Source organism: Hyperoodon ampullatus, assembly GCF_949752795.1.
Source record: "Hyperoodon ampullatus genome assembly, chromosome: 3".
Classification (NCBI taxonomy): domain Eukaryota; kingdom Metazoa; phylum Chordata; class Mammalia; order Artiodactyla; family Ziphiidae; genus Hyperoodon; species Hyperoodon ampullatus.
Genome location: NC_136916.1, coordinates 98,121,053 through 98,133,822, shown reverse-complemented (window position 1 = coordinate 98,133,822; position 12,770 = coordinate 98,121,053). Strand labels below are relative to the sequence as shown.

General features: G+C 41.2%; 1 protein-coding gene across 3 annotated transcripts in view; it reads right to left on the bottom strand.

Annotated features, from left to right (window-relative positions):
* Positions 1 to 12,770, bottom strand: part of RASGRP1 (RAS guanyl releasing protein 1) — a gene marked incomplete at both ends in the record, with an annotated part of 75,972 nt that overhangs the window by 23,214 nt on the left and 39,988 nt on the right. For 2 of the 3 annotated variants that reach the window (XM_079701103.1, XM_079701104.1), the window contains 3 exons: positions 2,087 to 2,240; positions 4,545 to 4,676; positions 5,620 to 5,675. In XM_079701103.1, coding sequence (XP_079557229.1) covers positions 2,087 to 2,240; positions 4,545 to 4,676; positions 5,620 to 5,675 — 342 coding nt within the window. Of the gene's footprint in view, positions 1 to 2,086; positions 2,241 to 4,544; positions 4,677 to 5,619; positions 5,689 to 12,770 lie in introns of all 3 variants that reach the window. The other variant, XM_079701102.1, reaches the window with a different exon arrangement.

Here is a 12,770-nt window from a genome sequence, read left to right as displayed (position 1 = left end):
TGACGACTTTTGAGATAGAAGAGCCAGTGAATGATTGGCTATGTTGCCTTTCCAGGCTGCAGAGATCGTGGAGATCCATGTCAAGATGAAGCCTCCCACACCCAGGCTCTGAGCACCTGTGGTCAGCAGAGGCCCCTGGTCAGACGTGTAGCAGGAGTGAAAAATAAACTTTTGCTTTGTTAGGCCACTGAGATTGGGTGGGAAGGGTTGAGGGGGTTGTTATCAGTGTACATACCTTAGTCCTGCCTGACTAGTAATACACTGATGAGAAGATCTCATAACCTGAATAAAATGAATGCAAATTAACTGAGCCCCATTTTTCTGTGCTGTGTTTGCTGATGGGTGGAAAAATATGAGTAGACCAAACCTACTCCTTAAGAGAGACATATACAGCACAAATCTTACTGGTTCTAAGAAGAAGTTCCCCTGATTCATTCCAGTGAATACATTTATATACCCCTCCCATTCTAAATGTAACATATTGAATCCACTTGTTTTTTAAAAGAATTATCTCAGTATAATTCTTCCTCCTTCCAAAGTATTATAATAATAAGCAGAAAATACCAAATGTCACTCAATTCATAGCAGAGATAAATTTCCCTCCCACCCTACGTGGGGAAAACTGTTTAGAACTGTGTAGGTAAAACAAAAAGATCCCCCAAAAGTCTTCTTCTACGAGGTGACCATGACATTCAAAAGAAATGAAGGTTCAAGCTGATGTCTTCATTTGCAGCTAGAACCCTGCACCGACACTGGGGGAGCACTGGCGCAGAGGCCTTGTTCTGCAGACTCTTCCCTTCCACCTCCACTGATCTGAGCCCTGGCAGGGAGCAGACATCCCACAGGCCTGACAGAGCAGTCCTACCAACTGGGCCCCAGTACAGCTCAGATTTCCAGTGTGATAAATGGCTCTTTTCAGTGTCCTTCCCTCGTGACAGGAGAGGCACCGCCCAATGGAAACCCCCCAGGGGGAGCGTTCCAACTGGGGCCTGTGGTTCTGTCTGAGGGGAGCCAGTGAGGAGACTGGAGGTCCCCGTGCAGATGAATGCTTGGAGACGTATTTCCAAATTGGGCTGGAGGGGGCGGGGAGGTTCCTGGCTGATTGGCAAAATAGCTGTGTGAAAACAGGGAAGCTGTCAACGTTATGGGAGAAAAGCTATAATAACCCCTGTAACCTGGTTTGCAGCTCTCCTTTCAAACACAAGCAGCCTCAATAAATTGGTGCTGAGTGACTGAGAGAGAGGCTTGTGATCCTGGTCTCAGCTCTGACTCTAAATTAAACTATGTGACCTGGTCCAAGCCACCCCTGGGCCTCCATCACCTCAGCAGGGAACAGGTGCATCTAAGAAATGCATCCAGCAACTCGGTAGTCTCTACTTTTAGAGCAAAGCTCAAAACTGTATCTTTCCATAGCGGTGGGGGCTGAGTGGAGTCATTTCTCAGGAAATCATATTGGCCAGTGATGCTCTGTTGGCAGGTTCTCTTGTGTGGACCGGTGTTCTCTGGTATCACATATGGAGTTTCAGTGAGCAAGGTTTGGGTCAGCACAGTTTCTCTCTAGAATCAGGGGTGACTGCTGGGCCATGTCAGCACCACCTCAAGGGTTTAGGTAAATTCTGGGCTAGACCAGTAGCATCTGATTTATTTTGAGATTTCCCACAGCCATCCAAAGCCTATTCTAGAATGAATTCAAGTCCTCTTACAGGACTTAGCCTCATTTTTTTGGAGGAAAATTAAAAAAAAAACTTCTGGAAGCCTAATGATTATCAGAAGTAAAAAATGTGTATGTGCATGCATGCTGTGTGTACACTCACGTGTGCAGGGTACCATGTGTGCCCACAGTATTGCCACTTGAGCGAGTGGTGGGCTGGGGGAGGTGGGCTTGGAGGATGGGAGCGTGCAGCAGAGCAGGAGCAACAAAATAAGGCAGTGTGTCCTGATTTCCCCAACTACACAGAGTCTGATGGGAAAGCCTACCAGTGCTGAGGGGGCCTCTAGGGTTAGGAGGTGGATGGCCTATTGGATTCCTCTGCTTATTTTCAGAGATATCCCAGGGAAGCTTTTCTCCGGCCCCTTGGGTACATACAGATATCCTCCGGAAGGACTTGAACTCCAGGTAGGTAAGGTGCTCGGAGAGCTCTTCTGGTTCCAGATGGTCAAAGAGCAGGGAGACTTTCCGTTTCTTGCTGGTGTTCGATTTTATCCTTTGAGTCAGTTTCCTGGACCAGTCACGGGCATTGCTTTTGTGGGTGAAAATGAAAGGGAAAAAGAATAAATCAAAATTGCTTTTTTTTTTTTTACATCTTTACTGGAGTATAATTGCTTTACAATGGTGTGCTAGTTTCTGCTTTATAACAAAGTGAATCAGTTATACATATACATATGTCCCCATCTCTCTTCCCTCTTGTGTCTCCCTTCCTCCCACCCTCCCTATCCCACCCCTCTACGTGGTCACAAAGCACCGAGCTGATCTCCCTGTGCCATGCGGCTGCTTCCCACTAGCTATCTATTTTACGTTTGGTAGTGTATATATGTCCATGCCTCTTTCTCACTTTGTCACAGCTTACCCTTCCCCCTCCCCATATCCTCAAGTCCATTCTCTAGTAGGTCTGTTTCTTTATTCCTGTCTTACCCCTAGGCTCTTCATGACATTTTTTTTCTTAAATTCCATATATATGTGTTAGCATGCAAATAAATCCATTAATGCTTCCCACAAGACTAAGCAAAGCACCATTACCTAACTTTCCTTGGTCAAAGCAATGCATTAACAGTTTCCCCACATCAGTTTTTCCTATGGTGGAGACTAGGAAGCTTTGATGGTTTTCCCTGAGCCTTCTGAACGTGCCATGGGAACTGGGTAAAATGCATTTGTCTTAAGTCTGTGGGAAGGACAGCGTCTCGGGCATTGTTCACAGTGTCCTGGCTCCTCTGTGTAGCCCTGGCAGGTCTGCTCTCTCCATGCCTTCTGTGTGTCTCATCTCATCTCATGAGGGTGATGGGGACTCTCTGTGGTTGGAGATCTCAAGGTAGTGGGGCAGTTTTCATGCCAGAAAAGCACAGAGAACCACAGAGAGGAGATGCCATGCTGGGGAATCATGTGTAGGAACAGGTGGTCACTCTGGGCAGACTTGTGGCATTTTCCTCAAATGTCCCCAGCCACTGAAATGACCAAGGAAGCCTAGCTAACCCTAGAGTTAGCCGCCCCCCACATTTTCTTGTAATCAATCCATGTGTTTCTTATTCAGTTTCAATTTCCTACACTAAGGAAGCAAAGAGGAAGGTAGCAGATTGCAGATCTGTGTTTCCCAAACCCGTATTCCTGAGAACCTTGTCTCTTGACAGAAGGGTTCTGTGGTCAAATGAGTTTGGGAAATGCTACAAATTCTGCAGCCCCCTTAGCCAAAGAGCATATTACAGACTCTGAGGTGCATTGCAAAAGGAAGTTCAACTCTCTATTTCTCAAGTATAACTGGTCGGGCAATATCCCACTGACTAATTCCTAAAGAATATACTGTGGAAAATATTGGTAGGGGAAAGTCAGCTAGGGGTGTATTGGGATAAGGAAATCAGGGTTTGAGAACTGCCCTGAGCCCTGTGTGCTGCATTTAAAAAATGAAGACACTGTTACTGCAAAACCTTCTTTTACCTCTCAAGTTATTTTAATTCTAAGCAAAGAAGTACAGAGAGTCCAACCTGCTATGTAGATTTAACTGGGACTCTGACATGTGATTTGGAAATCATTTCCACACGGCCACGGCACAGGGCACTGAGGGCTCTCACAGTCCAGATTCTGCTCTGCCATTAACTCAGCTAGCTGTGTGACCCCAGACAAGCCTTGCTGAGCCTGTTTCCCTGGACGTTGGATAAAATCATCTTGAAAATATGTTTCAGTCCTAGAATTCTATGTCCTAGGGATCTGTATTATTCTAAAACAAAGGGGCCACATTGTGAAAACCTTAGCATATGATGAGTGTACACGCCTCTCCCCAGATTAGGACAGGCATTCATTTTTCCAGAGTGGGACCATCTCATAAATAAGAAATCCAAGGAATAATATGCAGTATTCCTGAGATCCTTTCCATCTCTGCATAGGTCTAAGTGTCTCTTGCAGAACTTTCTGGCCTACCGAATATGTTATAAACCCTTTGCTTGATCCATTTTCCAGCAGTCCCTTCCCCATTTATAAGTGCAGGGGCCCTCCAGGCATTAGCTGCTGAAGAGGCACCAATTTAGTCACCACACTTTCAGTTTCTTGGGATTTATATAAATTTTAGTCAATATCTGGCTACCTGATTTTTCACTGAGGCTTCTTTTTTCCTACTCTTGGATATTAGTCACGTACACCGTTATCACCAGGGGGCTTCTCTGCTTTGATGCTACATGTCAAGCTTTTCTCTTTCATGAGGCCATCTGAACCTGCCTGAGGGCTTCTTGGGGTGGGTAGAGCAGACGTCACAGCGGGACGCAGAGCCTTGCTGAGCGGCCTGGGCTGTATCACAGGAGGGAGGTGGTTTCGAAAAAGGCGTCAAAACCACGACACTCACATTTGAGTTGTGTCAATCAGGCGGCAGTGCAGCTCCTCGCCGTTAGCTTTCACCAGTTCCTGAAACTCTTCCATAGTGCTTGCCAAGCTGGTGTCCATTTTAAACATGATCCAGAATTCTGTTATCCAATACCTACACGGTGGGATTTAAAAAACACAAAAGCCAAAACTGAAGCCAAGGACTCACACTGTGGTGGGTTCTTCCTGCAAAAAGGAGTCAGAAAAAGACAGGGGCTGGTTTGTTCTATATTCCTGGGAATATAGAATCTATATTCTCTATACAGAATATAAGGAGCTGGAGTGGGGCTGGGGGGAAGAGAAGAAAACCACCCACTGACAATCCTCTGCGCCCCACATATTAAATGCTATGCTATGATGAGGTGAATCATAATGAAAGAAGCCACTGCAAAGATTTAGGCACAGCCATGTGTATCAGAGAGAATGATAAATAAAACAATGGCAGACAAACCAAACGTCCAAAGATTGGACAATGCATCTGTAAATTACACTTTGTTATACCTCAGGATATTATATGGCCATTAAAAATAATGTTTACAAAAAGTTTTTAATGACTAGAGAAGATTCCTATGATTTAAAGTTAAGTGAAAAGTATAGGATACAAAACTTTGTATGTATTTTGATCTCTACTATGTTAAAAAACCTACTTGGAAAGAGACAAGGGAAATATACCAAAAAAGGTAGTTGGATATAAGTGATTATTACTATAGTTATATTCTTCTCCATATTTTCAAAGTGCTCTAACATGAGCTACATTACTTTTATACTTGGGAATAAAAACAAACAAAATAACCTTTCCCTTATGTAACTTGATACCAAAATGCTGTACGGTTGACAAAAACATTGGTATAAAATATTAAGCTCAGGCACATCAGAAAAAACTGGCTATGCTCTTTGAGGAATTTCCAGTACTAACAATTGCCCTTTCTGGTCTGTCCAGAGGTGTTGTACAGATGGTCAGGAAGGGAAAGGCAGGGAGGACAAGGAAAGAGCTAGAGTCTCTGGCTCTTTCATTTCACCCCACTCCACAAAGTCCCCAATACATGCAGAAATGTTACCTTACAAAATAGCAGATCTTCAGGCAAAGCCCTGGTGAATTCTTTGCCAAGGCATCCTTATAGGTATGGCTGTGGTTAAGGGAAATGGAAGCCTCTGTTATAGAAACCAAACAACTTTTCATCTTTGGAAGTATTGCTAAAACTACCCTCCTCCAGCCTCACAAATAGTTTCTTTTAATGTTTCTTCTCTCCCTAGCCATAGGATAAAACCAACTCAATCTGTGCAGCTGTATGCTTATGAAGGGCAAAGATGGTGACTTTAGCCCATGCTGAAGTCGCTTATAGAAGAAGGCCACAGAAGTAGGAAGTCAACAGCACAGCAATGCCCCCGCACAGGTGACCTGTAAGAAGTAAAGAAGGGGCAAGTGACCTCTGCCCATGTCCAAGACTAGGAGTATGCTGGAGACAAGCTAAAAAGAAGAGCTTGTTCTTATCTTTTCAGCAACTGATAAAAAATCTGTGCACTGAATTAGAAGAAAGGGAAGGAATAAATATTCAGATATATTGTAATGATAATCAAGGCAATAATAGGAAAATGATAATATATGCCTAGAAAATGTCAGTAGATTGATCTTACAGGTTGTAATAGCAAGTCAGAAAAAGCCATGTGAATGATCCAAATACAACTGGAGAGCACACTAAGGATCAATATCATTTGGAATATTCCATGAGAATGATGCCATTCTAAGAACAAGAAAGAAGAGCAAAGTTCCACCAAGTTCACGCATCTCTAAAGATATATGGAAAGAGGGCTTCCCTGGTGGCGCAGTGGTTGAGGGTCCGCCTGCCGAGGCAGGGGACGCGGGTTCGTGCCCCGGTCTGGGAGGATCCCGCGTGCCGCGGAGCGGCTGGGCCCGTGAGCCATGGCCGCTGAGCCTGCGCGTCCGGAGCCTGTGCTCCGCAAACGGGAGAGGCCGCAGCGGTGAGAGGCCTGCGTACCGAAAAAAAAAAAAAAAAAAAAAAAAAAAAAAAAAAAAAAAAGATATATGGAAAGAATAAGTGTTTACTGTAAAGGTCATAGAAATGCAAAATCCAATCCAGTGAGGAACCTGGGTGGTCCTACCCTCTTCCATCAACATACTGAGGAATCAGGCTATGTGAGCTGTGTGCCCCGCAAGACACTGCCCTCTTTCTCCTCTAAAAACCATGTCAAATTAACCACAATCCAGGGCTCCGTGAATTTCAGCAGGGCCCCTGACAGAAATCCACTGAGCAGCCAGCAGATGTCTCAATTAACTGGGGCTGTGCAGTCTTCTTTCAGTAGCTATGCATATTTTAACCCTTGGAAAACTCAGACTTAAATATAGCAAAGTAAAAAACAGTCCAAATCATATTACTGATTTTTTTATTAGGAAGGGATCTATGCCTTTTAAATCTTATATACCTGTAATGTTTAAGAGCATATTAGAATGAGAGTCTTGAAACTTCAGTCTGGAATATACAATTAAGGGCTTTACACTTGTGATTTTAAATTCAAATCTTACTAAGTTTATGCATAGCTTTGGAACATCTAAGGTAATGTTAGCTTTACTGCTTATAATTTTAATTTACTGAAGTTATAAAAACTATTTAAAATTCAGAAAAGCCTCTGAAGTATTTAAAAAATCTAAAATATAAGATTTAAAATTACAAGTACATACCTATCAATAATTACTTTAAATGTAAATGGACGAAATGCTTCAATCAAAAGACATGGAGTGGCTGAATGGATACAAAACCAAGATCCATATGTATGCTGCCTACAAGAGATGCACTTCAGATCTAAATAGTTAGACTCCTCAAGAAAAAAAAAAACAGGAGAGGGCCCAAATCAATAAAATCAGAAATAAAAAAGAAGTTACAATCAATACCAGAGAAATACAAAAGAACGTAAGAGATGACTACAACCAGTTACATGCCAATAAAATGGACAACCTAGAAGAAAGGTACAAATTCCTAGACATGTACAATCTTCCAAGACTGAGCTGGGAAGAAATAGAAAATATGAGCAGATCAATTACCAATAATGAAATTGAATCAGTAATTTAAAAAAAAAAAACTTGCAGCAAACAAAAGTCCAGAACCAGATGGCTTCACAGGTGAATTTTACCAAACATTTAGAAAAGAGTAAACACCTATCAAACTATTCTAAAAAACTGCAGAAGAAGGAACACTTCCTAACTCATTCTACGAGGCCAGCATCACCCTGATACTAAAACCAGTCAAAGATATCACAAAAAAAGAAAATTACAGGCTAATATCAGTGATAAAAATATGATGAACATAGATTCAAAAATTCTCAACAAAATATTAGCAAACCAAATACAACAATATATTAAAAGAATTATACACCATGATCAAGTGGAATTTATCCAATGAATGCAAGGGTAGTTCAATATCCACAAATCAGTCAGTGGGATATACCTCATTGACAAATTGAAGAATATAATATATAAGTAAAGAATAAAAACCATATGATCATCTCAATAGATACAGAAAAAGGATTTGAGAAAATTCAACAATTTATGATTAAAAAAAACTTTCCATGAAGATGTATAGAGGGAACATACCTCAACATAGTAAAGGCCATATATTATAAGCGCACAGCTAACATCATACTCAATGGTGAAAACTGAAAGAATTTCTTCTACGATCAGGAACAAGACAAGGATGCCCACTCTCACCACTTTTATTCCTAGCCAGAGCAATCAGACAAGAAAAAGAAATGAATCCAAATTGGAAAGGAAGAAGTAAAACTGTTACTGTTTGAAGATGACATGATACTATACATAGAAAATCCTAAATATACCACCAAAATACTACCAGAGTTCATCAAAATTCAGTAAAGTTGCAGGGTACAAAATTAATATATAAAAATCTGTTGCATTTCTATATACTAACAAGGAACTATCAGAAAGAGAAATTAAGAAAACAATCCCATTTAAATCACACTGAAAAGGATAGAATATCCAGGAATAAATCCAACTATGTAAGTAAAAGACCCACAGTCAGAAAACTTTAAGCACTGATGAAAAAATTTGAAGATGACAGAACAGATGGAAAGATATACCATATTCATGGATTAGAAGAATATTGTTAAAAAGATCATACTACCCAAGGCAACCTACAGATTCAATGCAATCCTATCAGAACATCAATGGCATTTTTCACAGAACTAAAACAAATAATTCTAAAATTCTATGGAAAGAAAAGTCCCCAAATAGCAAAACAATCTTGAGAAAGAAGAACAGAGCTGGAGGTATCACACTCCCAGACTTCAGACTATACTACAAAGCTACAGTCATCAAAACTGTATGGTACCGGCACAAAAACAAACAAGTAGATCAATGGAACAGAATAAAGAGCCCAGAAATTAACCCACAAACTTATGGTTAATTAATCTAAAACAAAGGAGGCAAGAATATACAATGGAGAAAAGACAGTCTCTTAAATAAACGGTATTGTGGAAACTGGACAGTTACATGCAAAAGAATCAAACTGGACTATGCTGGACACTATGCACAAAAATGAATTCAAAACTGATTACGAACTTAAATGTAAGACCTGAAATCACAAAACTTATAGAAGAAAACATAGGTATATGATCTTTGACATCAGTCTTCATAACATTGTTTTTGGATATGTCTCCTCAGGCAAGGGAAACAAAAGCAAAAATAAACAAATGGGACTAGAGCTTCCCTGATGGCACAGTGGTTAAGAATTCGCCTGCCAGTGCAGGGTCACAGGTTCGAGCCCTGGGCTGGGGAGATCCCACATGCTGCGGAGCAACTAAGCCTGTGCGCCACAACTACTGAGCCTGCACTCTAGAGCCCATGAGCCACAACTACTGAGTCCGCATACCACAACTACTGAAGTCTGCGCACCTAGAGCCCATGCTCCGCAACAAGAGAAGCCACTGTAATAAGAAGCCTGCACACCGCAATGAAGAGTAGCCCCTGCTTGCCGCAACTAGAGAAAGCCTGTGCACAGCCGTAAATAAATAAATAAATAAATTTATTAAAAAAAACAAATGGGACTATATCAAACTAAAGCTTTTGCACAGTGAAGGAAAAGAAACCACCAACAAAATGAAAAGGCCACCTACTAAATGGTGAAGATATTTGCAGATGATATATCCAATAAGGGGTTAATATCCAAAACATACAAAGAACTCATACAACTCAACATCAAGAAAACTAACCTGATTAAAAAACTGGCAGAGGATCTGCATATACATTTTCCCCAAGGAAGACAAATGGCCAAAAGCCACATGAGAAGATGCTCAACATTACTAATCATCAGGAAAATGCAAATTAAAACCACAACGAGATATCACCTCACACTTGTTAGAATGGCTGTTATCAAAAAGACAACAAATGGCAAGTGTTGGTGAAGATGTGGAGAAAACAGAACCCTTGCACACTGTTGCTGGGAACATAAATTGGTGCAGCCACTATGGAAAGCAGTATGGAGGTTCCTCAAAAAATTAAAAATAAAACTACCATATGGTCCAGAATTTCCACTCCTGTGTATGTATCTGAAGAAAACAAAAACACTAATTAGAAGAGATATATGCAGCCATGTGTTCAATGCAGCATTATTCACAATAGCTAAGATGTGGAAGCAACCTAAGTGTCCATCAAGAGACGAAAGTATAAAGAAGATGTGGTACGTACACACACACACACACACACACACAGGAATATTACTCAGCCATAAAAAAGAATGAAATCTTGCCATTTGAGACAACATGGATAGACCCAGAGGGTACATGCTAAGTGAAATAAGTCAGACAGAGAAAGACAAATACTGTATGATTTTATTTATATGTGGAATGTAAAAAAACAAATGCACAAACATAACAAAACAGAGTTATAGGTATAGAGAACAAACAGGTGTTTGCCAGAGGGGAGGGAAGTAGGGGGAAGAAAGAAGTAAGTGAGGAAGATTAAGAGGTACAAACTTCCATTTGCAAAATAAATGAGACATGGGTAAGAAATGCACCATATGGGGAATACAGTTAATAACTGTGTAATATCTTTGTAGGGTGACATATCCGTAACTAGACTTATTGTGGTGACCAGTTTGACATGTATAGACATATCAAATCACTGTTATGTAACAGAAACTAACATAGTGTTGTAGGTCAATTATACTTCAAAAACGGACAAAGAAACAACAAACATAGAAAAATAGATCAGATTTGTGGTTATCAGAGACAGGGGATGGGAAAAAGGGGGATTGTATGAAGGCAGTCAAAAGATACAAACTTATAAGATCAATAAGTACTAGGGGTGTAATGTACAACATGATAAAAATATAATTAACACTGCTTGACGTTATGCATGAAAGTTGCTAAGAGGGAGAATTCTAAGTTCTCATCACAAGAAAAGAAATTTAAATTTCTTTAATTTTGTATCTATATGAGATGATAGATGTTCACAAAACTTATCATGAATCACGCTTCAAACCTTAAACTTACACAGTATTTTATGTCGGTTATATCTCAATAAAACTGGAAGAAGAAATAAAATTCATATTATAGTTTAAAACCATTATTCCAATTAACCAAACATTTTTCAAGGTTCCTTAAAAGTGCTTGGTGGGACATTCTAGACTTATAAGAAGAACAGTAAGATTTGCAAGCTAAACTTGAACCCTTAAAGAAAAACTATGGCTGTGAAATTTGTACGTTTCATAAAATGACTTTAACTTAAAAAACCAAAATTTTGATAGATTTATAAAATCTGTCCCTTAGAGCAACAAAATCGAACAGAAACACAAAACACAAAACCACACACACACACACAAGAACAAAGGTAATCAATCCAAAAAATAAGCCCAGGCAACTGGCAAATTTCATGAAGTGAATGGTTCCAATGCCTGCCTTTGGACATGAAAGGGAGGAGTGAGAATGACACGACTTTACATTTCTTTATACCACATGGGTAAGAAAATGCATCCCTTTGGTGCAAAGAGATTTAAGCATAAGGTACATTCTAGATAAATACGTCTTAGAGTCTATATTTTTATTATCTGATCTAGTTGTTGAAATTTTTAACTTCTTCCTTATTAATGAGGAAGGCACACACACACACAAAAAACCCACTTTTCTTTTAAAACAACTGGGTGGACATAAGAATCAACATGGTGCCTTTCATCGTGGAGTTTATCTTCCTTCTGTTTGCTCCCTACCCTTCTCTTCACATGTCCGTTCCCCAGTGCACAGTGCCAGATGCCATCCAGAGCCTCCCAAGGTCGCAGAGCCCTTGTGCCACAGCGGAGGCAGCCTCGAGCAAGGCAGGCACTGCTTTCTCACGTGAGGAGATGAAGCAAACAGCAGCACACGCAGGCCAGTAATCAAGGGCTCAGGCATCTGCTGACCTGGGGTAATCGTCATTGTTTGCTGGAAGCTTCAGGCTCCACATCGTCATAGGCAGTGCTGTGGCCATGAAGTACCAGGACAGTTCTGGCTGTACTTCTCAGGCATCTGAACTATTCAAAGCATGTTGTTAAATTTATTTTCTCTCTCTCTTTTAACAATGGAAAAACAGGAGACAAAAGGAAGCCATCCGAGCTTCTTTAACTGACAGGTAAAGGGAGCCACTCCAGTCTGGTATGTTGAGACGCTCACCGTGGAGGGGAAAGGGTTTCTGAGAGAGCTGAGGATAGAGCAGGAGGCGCACACTGTGCAGCCTGTGGAGGGCCATTTCCTGGCAACCGAGGATCTGCCGTTACCCTCTATTTGCAGAGGCTCTGGAGCATGGCCTGCCTGATTCGCTTCTCAGGAAAGTAACTGCAGAGGTGGATAAACGAGGGAGAGGGTGGCTGTGCAGAGAAGCCCAGGATGGGACGGAGGCTGGGGAGAGAGACCGTGAGGGCCCACACGAAGGCAGAGGCATGGGAATGGAGAGAAGAGAAAAGAGTCACTTCTGACGCAGGAACCCCGAGATTGGGTGACAGACTCTGTAGGAGGTGAAAGGCAGGGAGGACTGTGAGTGCTTTGATGTTGCCGCTTTAAGACCATCGGATGGGCAGCAATTCCATGAACCGAAACTGAAAATACAGGTGTCAAAGCAGAACGCATAGTAGTAGTAGTTGAGGTGGTGAGTTAATGAGTTAAGTCTTAAGCATATTAAGATTGCAGTGTCTGCAGGACTAAGTGGTCCAAA